Source organism: Zalophus californianus, chromosome 12 (genome assembly GCF_009762305.2).
Source record: "Zalophus californianus isolate mZalCal1 chromosome 12, mZalCal1.pri.v2, whole genome shotgun sequence".
NCBI lineage: Eukaryota > Metazoa > Chordata > Mammalia > Carnivora > Otariidae > Zalophus > Zalophus californianus.
In genome coordinates this window covers 16,149,417-16,161,954 of record NC_045606.1, presented here as the reverse complement: position 1 = coordinate 16,161,954, position 12,538 = coordinate 16,149,417, and the positions used below count along the sequence as shown (strand labels likewise).

At 42.1% G+C, this 12,538-nt stretch overlaps 1 protein-coding gene across 14 annotated transcripts in view; it reads right to left on the bottom strand.

The window, feature by feature from the left end:
* NRCAM (neuronal cell adhesion molecule) overlaps window positions 1–12,538 on the bottom strand; it is a 290,304-nt gene that overhangs the window by 48,543 nt on the left and 229,223 nt on the right. For all 14 annotated transcript variants that reach the window (XM_027573702.2, XM_027573706.2, XM_035723247.1 and 11 more), the window contains 6 exons: window positions 10,712–10,896; window positions 9,220–9,351; window positions 4,774–4,917; window positions 1,813–1,924; window positions 375–541; window positions 135–282 (listed from right to left, as the gene is read on the bottom strand). In XM_027573702.2, the coding sequence (XP_027429503.2) occupies window positions 135–282; window positions 375–541; window positions 1,813–1,924; window positions 4,774–4,917; window positions 9,220–9,351; window positions 10,712–10,896 (888 nt within the window). The remainder of the gene's footprint in view (window positions 1–134; window positions 283–374; window positions 542–1,812; window positions 1,925–4,773; window positions 4,918–9,219; window positions 9,352–10,711; window positions 10,897–12,538) is intronic.

The window sequence follows — 12,538 nt, the reverse complement described above, 5'->3', positions numbered from 1 at the left end:
CACTTTTTTTTTTGGAGAGACCAGATCTCAGAAACTTTAAAAACACCACTGGTAAGTCACTCTACGATAAACCTTTAGTTCAGAGAAGCTCAAAGAGGCAGGGAGGAGAAAGGAAAGAAATGGTCTTCAAATACCTTCCGTCATTGGGCAGCTCACCGTTGTCCTTCAGCCACGTGACGGTGGGGATTAAGGTGTGATCATGTTTCAATTTGCATTCGAAGGACACCGTGCCCCCTCTTTGCATGACTGCATATTCGGGCTGTTTAATGATCCTCGTTGCATCTGAAATTTAGCTATTGTTATCCATTGCCAAAGCTGAAGAATTTGCTCAAAGTCACATAATACCTGAAAAAACTTCATCACCTCCGCCTTACCTTTGATTTCTAAGTGAACTTCATTCTTTGCCATTCCTAATTTATTCCTTGCAACACATGTATAAGTTCCCGTACTGTCCTTTTGGGCCACAGGAATTTCCAAAGTGCCATTTTCATGCAAAACATAAATATCTTCACGAAGGGCACTACCTTTAGCTCCCTTGAACCTTCATTACAGAAATTATCACAATGGGAATAAAAAAAATCATAATTTGAAGTCAGACATAAAATGCCACATTCGAGGTCAGCACATGATGATGTGCATCATTGTATCAAGTTCGGAGACATTTGGAATCTGCAAAAGATGTCTCGGATTGCATGCCTGTAAGTCAGTGGGGTCCATGGAAGGCAGGATGTAAAAGTGGAAAATTTCATGAGAAGTGGTGCTTGAAGCATCAGGATAACAATACGAAATACTTCAATTGTAATTTTCTGTATCAGATTCATATTTAATACACACATGATTACCCATTCTATCTCCACATGGGTGATAAAACAGGCAACATGATGACAGATCTTTTTGGCCTTTTTCTCCCTCCTGGGACATATTCGTAAGTCCATCTGCAGGCTACAATTCTAAAGCCAGCTTGAGTAGAAGATACTTGATTTGAATTCTAAAGAAATTTTTTATTTGTATGAATAGGAAAATACTCAGGGAAGAAAAGCAAGAAAGCCTATATGCAAAGTATATGTCTGTTCAGCTTCCTGATTACTGTCAGACAAAACTGGCAAGGCAAAGTCACCCTAAGCTAAAACAACCTAAGCAACCTAAGAGACCTCACCAGGATGCCGTCTGCCCAAGCACCGTGCTTCTCCTCTCTGCGGCTACAGTGGAGACCTGGGGAGACTGTCCTTAATCCTATACCTGGCTTTGCCCTCACATCGGCCGAAGGAGCCCGGCTCTGTGTCTGGTCCCTGATGGACGATCGGGAAACGAATGTTTTAATTTTCTTTCATTCCTTCCTTCTGAGCTGCTGCCCATCCTTGCCTTGAGCCTCCCAGCTCAGGCTAAAGTAAGCAGGCAAATCAGTCCTGAGTGGCATGTGGGGGAGCAAATGCTGGTTTGGAGCTTATAGAACCTCTCCCCGACCCCAGAGGATCCTTTATTAGCAAGGAGGGTACCCCCAACAGTCTCCACGCACCATTCCTTGCAAAGTCCCAGGTGGTGCTCATGGCATTGTAACATATTACTATACCTTAAATTTTCAACAAACCTACTTCCCTACACCTCTGTGCCTGACAAAGTGTGCTGCTGAATAGATTATACATGTGGAAGTATTTAGCACCGAGCAAGTAGTTAATACATCTTTACGAATGAATTTAATAATAGTATGATGGAGTCAGTCCTGTCCTCTGAATAAATAAAAACCCAACACCCAGAGAAATTTGAAGGCTTTAGCAAACATAAATATTAAAGGCAAACAGAGCCATTACTTACCACTCAATGGTCGGCAGGGGAGAGCCAAAGAAGGCACAATCCAGTAGAGCAGGCCTGTCTGCAATGACCTGATAGAGTGTATTTGCAGATGTAAGGATTCGTGGTGGCTCAGCTAAAAAAATTTAAAAAGGTAAAGTAAATACTAAATAAAACAAACATTTAGGCCCACCATGTATTTTACTGCATTTGAAGGCTGTTCAAGTTTACAGTAAAGCATAACCACTATGTCTCTCCCCTTATGTTCTCTATCAGGTACGACACCACCAGCATCTCAAGGTGGAGAAATACAAGTTTTCTCCTTCTGCCTCATACCCCACATCTCATCTTGCCCAGGCATGGTATTTTAGTGTTTTATTTTATTTTATTTTTTTTATTTTATTTTTTTTAAAGATTTTATTTATTTATTCATGAGAGACAGAGAGAGAGAGGCAGAGGGAGAAGCAGGCTCCCAAGGAGCAGGGAGCCCGATGCGGGACTCGATCCCAGCACACTGGGATCATGACCTGAGCCGAAGGCAGACGCTTAACCATCTGAGCCACCCAGGCGCCCTAGTGTTTTATTTATCTAGATGTCCTACCACCCTGTGAGTCCCTTGCAGGCAGGGAATGGGACTTTTATTGTTTTCTTCCCAGAAATGAGGTCAGGTATCTGGCACAAAAATAATGGCCGAGTACATCTTTGTTAAGTGATTGGCCCATGCTAACCTTGGGGTTATGAGGGGGCTGGGGGTGGGGTAGGAGGGGTGACAGGGACACAGTGGCAGAAAAGCTCAGAGTGTGGACACCTGAAACAGAACCAGAAACTGGCTCCCAAACACCCACCAACACTTCACGTGTGCTCAGCTCTGCGTGTGAGTCACTGGCCTCCATTTCAAGCATGAAGGAAACATACCAAGGACTGGTTGGCTTCCTGACTTTAATTTCATTTGAAAGGGAGGATACTACACTTATTGAGTTGAAATATAATTCCCTGGAGCCATGAAGACAAGTCTCACATACAATTTTAATAAATTTGATGTTTTCGGTAGTTTTGTCCAATATGAGAAATGGAATATTCACATAAACCAACCATTTCATGCAGAGGACCTGAATAAACATTTCTCCAAAGAAGACATATAGATGACCAAGAGACACATGAAAGGGTGCTCAACATCACTCATCATCGGGGAAACGCAAATCAAAACCACATTGAGATATCACTCATGCCTTAGAATGGCTAAAATCAAGAAGACAAGAAACAACAGGTGTTGGCGAGGATGTAGAGAAAAAGGAACCCTCATGCCCTGTTGGTGGGAATGTAAATTGGTACAGCCACTGCGGAAAACAGTATGGAGTTTCCTCAAAAAATTAAAAATAGAAATATCATATGATCCAATAATTCCACTATTGGGTATTTACCCAGGGAAACAAAAACACTAACTCAAAGAGACATATACACCCCTGTGTTTATTGCGGCATTGTTTACAATAGCCAAGATATGGAAGTAACCTAAGTGTCCATCAATAAACAAATGAACAAGGAAAATGTGGCATGCGGGCATGTGTGCGTGCGTGTGTGTGTGTGTGTGTGTGTGTGTGTGTATGGGATATTACACAGCCATAAAAAGGATGAGACTGAGCCATTTCAGATAACATGGATGAACCTAGATAGTATTATGACAAGTGAAATTAGTCAGACGAGAAAGACAAAACCCATGATTCCACTCATATCCGATAAGTGGAATCTAAAAAAAAAAAAAAAGAATAAACAAACAAAAGCAGGATTGGAACTATAAATAATGATGGTTGCCAGAGGGGAGGGGTCCAGAGTTGGGCAAAATTGGGGAGGGTATGTGCTATGGTGAGCGCTGTGAATTGTGTAAGACTGTTGAATCACAGATCTGTACCTCTGAAACAAATAATGCAATATATGTTAAGAAAAAAAAAAAGAAGATAGCAGGAGGGGAAGAATGAGGGGGGGAAGCTGGAGGGGGAGACGAACCATGAGAGACTATGGACTCTGAGAAACAAACTGGGGTTCTAGAGGGGAGGGGGGTGGGGGGATGTGTTAGCCCGGTGATGGGTATTAAGGAGGGCACGTTCTGCATGGAGCACTGGGTGTTATATGCAAACAGTGAATCATGGAACACTACATCCAAAACTAATGACGTAATGTATGGTGATTAACATAGTAAAATTAAAAAAAAGAATAAAAAAAATAAAAAAAATATTAAAAAAAAATGGGTGAAGGGGAGCAGGAAAGACCGGCCTCCAGTTATGAAATGGCTAAGTCCCGGGAATAGAAGCAGAGCATCAGGAATGCAGTCAATGATACTGTAATCGTGTTGTATCAGGACAGACGGCAACTACACTTGCTGTGAATATAAGCATCATGTGTACACTTGTCAGATCACTAAGTTGTACACCCGAAACTAGCGTAACATGGTATGTCAACTACACTCAAAAAACCAAAGCAAAACACCAAACATTTCAGAAGATGTTTGAGTCTACCATAGTGTTCTAAACATATTATTAAGGATTAATAAATAAACGTACATCTGTGACGAGGATAAAGGTCGAACATTAACGACTGGTGATTTATTTTTTCAAAAATCAGAATGAGATTGTTGTTGAACTTACCAGTTTCTAGAGATGGAGTGGCAGTAACATTCAGTTACCAATAGCAGATTAATGCTATTTTCCTTTTGAGGGTTTGACACTTAGCCTAACCATCTGTGGATGGAGCAGTCTATTTGATTACATCTACAGTAAACAATTTGCCACAAAGATTGCATTACAAAAGAACACAAAGGCCAGAGTACCATACCCTTTAGGGAAGATCTGTATCTTACCCACCTTCATACAACCCATGCAGCTCCAAGTCCTCTGTGCATCGCACACAGTAGACACTCGCTCTACTTTTGCTGAGAACAACAGCGGTCATTAACTGAACTGGCCATGTCTTTAATAAAGGGAGAGCTTACCCAGCACATTTACAAATGCGTTTGCCAGTAAATATCCATATTCGTTAGAGGCATTGCACTGATACACCGCACTTGATCTTTCTTGAACATTTGAAAAAATAATGGTATCGCCATCTATTTTTCTGCTGGGGTCATCCGGAGCAACTGTTTGGGTGTAAAAATATAAAGCATCTGTTTATTCTTCTCTGCTTAGAAGATGTAAAGTGTGAGGACTACACTCTAGTAAGTAGAACAGAAATACATGCCGATTGAGGTATATGTAGTGAGGAGGAGAAATCATAATTTTTCCTCCTCTGACTTTGGTTATCACTTATCAGCACATTATACTCGATATTCATTCAGTCCTAAGTTGATTGATTCTGTAAAACTGAACATTATTTCGAGAGATCCAGGGGAAAAAGCACAAGGTAGGTGAAAACAGAAATACACATTTGGGAAAGCACTGCCTTGTTCACAAAGAAACCATGGTTCTTCATGAGGAGGCAAATTAATTCTCGAGAGGAGACAGCAAACACTAGTCAAAAATAAAACCTTCTAGCTCTACCAAACCTGTGTCCTTGACGAGCCTCTCGTCGAAATAAACAAATAAGAACGTAAAGACATATACAGGGCCAATCATCAAATATGAAAATATTTTCCTGTATCAGAAATTCCTGAGACTGAGGCAGAAACAAATCATGTGAAATTATGTGTTTTTCAGCTAAATCTCTCAAGTACATTAAAAAAAAAAAAAAAAAAGTCAGGACCAGGACTGATCCTTACCGAAGTGGAGTGAAACAGGGCATGTAACACAATATGTAGGAATTTAGTCCAGGTCATGCCCAGCAGTGTGGAAGTGCTGTGTTCCTGGAGATAAATTCCCGTCTGTGAGTGCTAAACCTCAGGCTGTGACCTTACATTGCTTTAAAAGCACACTCAAAGGGGCAAGAGGCATCTGCCTCAGCATGAGGATCAAAATCAACACTCCGTAATAGCACCTTTTCCCTGAAATCTCCTCTTGCAACTTGACCCACTTAAGAAGGCTTTGCTTCCATTCCAAACACTGTACTTTTCTCTTTGATGACAGGAAAGGGAGGTACATCTAAGACATAGTTATCACTGCATTTAGATGCCTTTATCCCTTGCAAATCTCAAATATTTGGTTCACCTATGGCTTATTAACTCACTTTAATACAGGTAAACCAAGCTGCAGTCATTCAGCCTTGTCGTAGTAGTCACGCACCCACTCACACTGTATTTGTTTTCTATGGCTGCTGTAACAAGTTACAAAATTAGTGGCTTAAAACCACATAAATTTACCATCCGACAGTTCTCTATGTGGTTGTTCAACACTCTGATCGCAATCAATAGCTAATTTATAACGACACTTTAGATACTCCAGTTAGTTCGCCTAGTGGTAGGGGTATGCCAGGATCCTTCGGGTCAGCTTCTTAGCTCATCTCTGCTGTTTAGGACTCTAAACATTTCAAAATGCCTTAAGAAACATGTTCTTCCAACCAGAAGACAAATACAAGTTCTGATTCCTTTAATAGGGCAAAGATTACATCAGTACGTGACAGCAGAGGACAGAGATGTCACACTGGTCTGGGAAGTGAACTATAGCTGCGGCAGATAGCCAGGTACCCCAAGAATGCAGTATTCCCGGGGGCCACCTACATTCCTGTCCCAGACCCCAAGTCTATTATTCCTGAGGCCTTTCTGACTCACCCGCTCTCAGCAGCTGCCCCCCTCAAGGTTTCTACAGCTTCTTAAGGGAAGGTGTGGTGGCCACCACAGCTGGTGGTCCCAGCTAACTTCTGGGGTCTACACGAGGCCCCCTTGAAGGTTAGGAACCCTCGCCATGCCAATTCCATCCACCAAGTCCTGAGGCGACTGTGCCATCCCTCGTCCAGCCTGCCTCTCTGCTGTCCCCCACTGCTCCATCTCTGCAGGCATCTGTGGGGTGCACAGCTCAACAAGCTGCAGAGGAGAAACAAGCCCATCTCCCATGTCTAGAGTGGCCCCCAAACTTCAAAGGTAATTCAATTTCGGGGTCTCCAGATCACAGGCTAATTATCAAACAGGATGGAAAGGGGAGAGGTGCAACGCTCTTTAAACTTCTACCGATTTTTTTGACCGTTTTCTTCCACATTTACTCCTTATGTTGGAGCAGGGGAGGTCAACACGAGGGGAGACAGGTAGGGTTCACTTTGAACTCAGCTAGTCAAGGCTCAGCAGAGTCTGTAGATAGATCAGCTGCCGGGGGTAGGGGCAGAGAACAGGGTGGTCCTGTAGGACCACTGTGCAGAGAGCTACGAGGGTCCCCACCAGCTGCCACAAGCCCATTGCCTGTTAGTGATGAGATCCCGCACATGAACCCGTGCACTCTGAGCCTGGCCACCGGATGTGGAGGAAGCCACCATTCACAGACGCTTCATATCACCTTGGTATATGAACGAATTTGGAACCCGATTTGGGAGATTTTGTTCCAACTTTCTGCTCGGGACCTAATCAGATGATTTGGGATTACAGTAGAAGGGCCTAACTTGTATCCCAGGACCGCTGTCCTGTGCCTCCGCTCTCGCCAGGCAGGCCCTTCTGGGTTGATCCTGCACCCAGATATTTCACTTAAAGGGGAGTGTCTATGAGTGCCTTTCAAAGCTCTTAATTTAACTGGAGCCACAAGGCTCCCTGAGAGGCACCACCTTGTCAGTCCCACAGAGGCCAGATCTCAAGTGTGTGGTTAATCCTCCCTAAAGGGCACAGACCCTCCAAAGCTGCAAACCGTGCTGCCGCAGCGCTGAGCACACTCCAGCCTTTCCTGCCATTTTGTACGCGTTCCCAGGAAAATCAGAGAGTGCACCATAAAACTTCTTCTTTAGGTCTGGGCCGTATTCCTCTTTTCTGATTCCACTCATGGCCACAGCTTCCCAATGCACAACCAGAAAATACTCTCTGCACTTCTTCCTGATCCCAATCATGGTTAAAATTGGGAGCAGAAATACCCAAGCCCCATTTGCTGGCCTCTGTGGAATCTGTATTCTCCCAGGAACATAATTTCCTTTTACAGTAAACACAGATTGTCTGTTTTAGAGTATCTGGTAACTATTGCGTAGTGTGACACAAATTCCTAATAAAATTCATGGAATCGGAAGCTCTTCCTTGGTTTAGACCTGCCATTGTAAGACCTGGATGGTGAGCCGCAGGGAATGAGCCACGGAAATCTGCCAGCATTTCTCAGATCCATCCTAGGGTGAAGACTATTTCAGAAAAGCCAGTTTAATGGGCCTTTTAGTTATGTAGAAGTAGAACCAATTTCTGTCTCTGGCTTGGAGGCAATGAAGAGCGAAGCTGCTCTACTTCATAAGCCTGAACGTTGTCTTTATTGTGAGTCAAGAATATCTTTGCTGATTATTATGTTATTGGCTGGAGGGTGAGCCTGAGTCTAGGTTTTAAACGAAAGCCAACTTTCTCTCTCTCTCTGGGTCTGGGTGTGAACTCCAAGAAGGGGAACATGTGCAGAGATTCTCCTTCAAGCAGCCGCTGGTGGTGGCTGAGGCCAGGACAAAAGGACAGTCGGTGGGCTCTCCCTCTTAGGAATCTGGGGGCAGGGAGGGGCAATATCCGATATTAGGTTTGTTTTGTTTTGCCATCATCCTCAAGCCTTCCATTATCCTCAAGCCTTCCCCCAGGTTTTGTAAAGCTGGTGTCTGCTGTGATTTAGAAGATTAATGGACGGGCCTGTGGCCACACTTTGGGGGACCGTTCTGGGCAGCATGGCAGCAGGCTGGAGAAGCTGGTTGAGAGAGCGAGAGCCACGAGTGGTCCAGGGAAGATGGCTGAAGAGGTGGCCCACAGGAGCTGGGCCTGTGTCAGTACTGCTCCAGGTGAGCTCGGCATACCTGGGGAGGGAAGACTAATCAAAGACCGAGGGTCCTGCATGTAGTCATGGTCAGAGGATATGTTCTTCTGTGGGCATTAAATGGGACAGTGACCTCTGAAGACCAGAGAACTGGGGAACATCTGGGCTGTGCTTAGGAATGAAAACTCTTTAAATGACCACAGCTGTGTCTCTTATTCTCGTCACAGCCTCCCCTCCATGTCTCCTCGGACTCCTGTGCTGTCTCCACAAAACACTCGACATTCGGAACACAGATGATCATCTGAACTCTGCGGGAATGTTTCTTTCTGACCCTGTCATTCTTCCTAGGATCCATGTAAAAAAACAGGAAATACTGCCAAGTCCTAATCAACACATACCGTCATGTTAAGGGCACAAAGTATTCCGTCATAAAGAATATCTAAAGGTAATAAAATAAACATCCAAAGGTAATTTGGTGCCTCTTTTTAAATTACCCATGGCTTCCTTCCTCACCACCAGTGATTTCACCCCAACCTGTTCCCTGTTGAGATGTAGCTACGCTCTGAAAATGGACTGCAACCGCAGAGCCTGTCAAGGCAACTTACTTTCTACTGGGACTCCATTCGATAACCAGCTAATTTTGGGCTTGGGGTTGCCATTAGCTCCGCACATCAGCCTCCCGTCCTCTCCTGGGGACAGCACGAGGTTTTGAGGTGCCATGATCCAGTATGGAGCCGCTTTGTGAATGAAAGGAAAAAAACCCACAAACATTTGAATCATACAAGTATTCTAGCAAATCTAGTATGCTGAACTATTTTAATAATAAAAATATTTGCAAAACATTTGTTAGCTTCCTTTTTTAAGAGTAAATAAATTTATAAGTGATGCCTCAAAGAACACTTCAGATTTTCAAAAGAATGTTTCAAGAGATTCACAGACAACTATGTATTATTTCTAGAACCTTTTGATACAAAGGCCATCTCGCTTTACATTAAATTAATCAGACATTAGAAAGGTAACAGATTTTGCTAAGGTTGTAGAGCAATTTACAGGTACAGGTAGGGCTAAGAAACATGAATTTAGATTCTGAGCCCTGCAGAATACACATAATTATAAACCTGGGAAGGAAGTTAAAAAACTTCGCATTTTTGAGAAGTTGCAAAGTTAGGATACAGAACTCCCATGAGCCCTTCACCCAGCTTTCTCTAATGTTCCCTTACATAACAATGATACAGTCATCAACACAAGAAATTAACACTCGTACAATACCATTAGCTAAACTACATCTTCTACTAATGGCTTCTCTCTGTCCCAGGACCCTCTCCTGGATACTACTACATCGTCTTTACTTGTCTTGTCGCCTTACTAGTTTCCTCCAATCTGACAGTTTCTTGGTCTTTCCTTGTCTTTCGTGACCTTGATACTTTTAAAGAGTACTGATCGGTTATTTCATAGAATGTCTTTCAACTTGGGTTTGTCTGGTGTTTTTTCATGATTAGACTGAGGTTTTGGGTAATGGATCCCTCTTACTGCATCATTTTAGGGGGTCCATGATACCAACATGACTTATTACTGTTTATGCTAACCTTGAGCACATGGTTTAGGTGATATATGCCAGGTTTCTCTGTAAAGTTGCTATTTACCTGCTTTCCATAATCTATTCATTAGAAGTGAGTCACTAAGTCCAGCCCACACTCAAGGGTAGGGAAATTCAGCTTCATCTCCTTCCCAGAGGAAAGGTGAAGAATTTGTGAAAATATGTTAAACCTGCTTCCATAATTAATTTTTGGGGTGTGTGTGTGACAAGAAATACTTTGAGGCCAAGGGGATCCCCCGTTTCTCCTTGAAGTGATTTCTGGTTTCCCTCCTTCTTTCTACAGTTATTAATTGGAATTCTTCTATGAGGAAGGTTTGAGAAAGAGAATTTTTGACCTGATTTAGATGCACTCTAAAGAGCAATGAGAAAAGAAGGTGTCAGGAATGTTGATATGAATTTACATTTATTATTAATTGAAGAATCAGATCAAAGGTGTATGTAATTGAAGATTTATGACTTCTCATGAAGGCAAGAGCCATGCATTTGAAACAATTGTATACCTTTAACTGTGACAGAAATGGTATGATGGATAGCTCCCAGTGGGTTTTTGGCTATACACTGGTAATTTCCAGAGTCTGCTTCTGAAACCTGAATGATCTGTAGAGTTTTCTTGAAGTTCCTATAAAATGTCCGGTTGATGGGCAGTGTTCCATCTTCTTTTATCCAGTAAATAATTGGGGTAGGCCTGATAAGATAAATAAATGATATTATTAAAAAAGGTTCACCTCACTGCTTTTGAGGGTGAATCTTCACGCAAGTTGATAACAACTTCTTTGTTTAAAGATCATGAGGACTAGAAAGACGTTGTAACTAGCATCACACTTTTATAAATAATGCTTAAGCCCTGTATCGAATTCTGTGAGCTAGCACCCTCATGAAAGCAGCATCGTGGTAATGCATGGCACTCCATGACCTTTGACTTCCCTGATGTAATGAGCAGGCTAGCCTAGTGACTTCGCTGAAGGGGCCTCATTATTTTATTCTTTTCAAAGTTCTGATCACTGAGACACTCTTCGAAAATTTTATGAAGGAATACGTTACTCCAAAGGCTTACTATGAAATTAATGATACTGAGTTTTTTTTATCAGCTAGAGTTAAAAATGCAGAGAAAGAGCTGATATATACATATATATATATATTTGTGCCCATGAACTTTTGCACACATTTCCCTATCAAATGGAAGAATTTTGATCTAGTGACTTTAGAAGATTTTTATGAAGGTAAAATAAAAATCCACAGGACACAAACATTTACTAAGCACTGCACTAAGGACCAAGCACTGAGTTGTGTGTTGGGAAGATAAAGATCAAAAAAAAAGGCCTAGGGACCTCAGGAAGATCAAAATATTTGTCCTTAGAAATGCAAGTGGGATTAATTTGTTGATTGTAGAATTGCTTCTGGTTTGTGTAGCTGAATAGAAATAATTGAACATATTTCTTTGATGAAATAGCTTCTAAAATAAAACCTGCTGTGAATACAAAAAGAGGTAGAAAATGTAAAATCATTTTAAATAGTGGAAGATATGAGACCCATGTGGTATCTGATAGCATATTCCGGTGTTTTTTTTTAGTCAGATAATCTGCACCTCACATGATCTGAAGGTGAATGGATCATGGGGATAGAAGCATGAGGTCAAACTAAGTCATGGATTGTTCTGGAAGCCTGCTTAGTACTCCACTGAGCAGTTGTTAAGAATTAGAAATATTTTGATTCTGTGAGTCCTCCAGCTACTGGTTTGTAAATGGTAAGAGCCCCCAATATTAGTTTTATAACATCCCAAGGTTTTAAAAATTCTTTTGGAAGTTTTATGCAATTTCCAAATATCAACCGTATTTTAGTTTTTACGTAATAGACTCTTCACAGGAAGGGGAATCACAAAATTGTGAGAATGGGTATCTCTACTCCCAAAAGGTTGGAGGTTGGTAGATTAAACCATTTTCTAACACCATGATGATGAAAACTGCAAGAGTTTGGGGGTTTGTTTTTTTTTTAATTCTGGTGGGAAGGATATATACTTAATACATCTTTAAAGGGGCATTTTGCTAGTTTCAGTTAACTTGAACTGAGTAACATGTGTAGTGATTTCCCGACATGACCAGCAGAGACCTCCACGTGTCTCCTGCAGTAAAGCCATTCCTGGAGGTCAGTTCTGGGAAGGATCGAGAAACTGTTGCATTACCAGGTCAGGACATGGGATCATGGCAATGTTTCTGAGATTCCATTCAATGTTTTCGGCAAATGTGCCTACATCAACATTACTTGCTCGGTGCCAGGGCTAAGACGGAACGATGTAGAAACTTGCCACTGATGTGCGCCTAACTTAACAG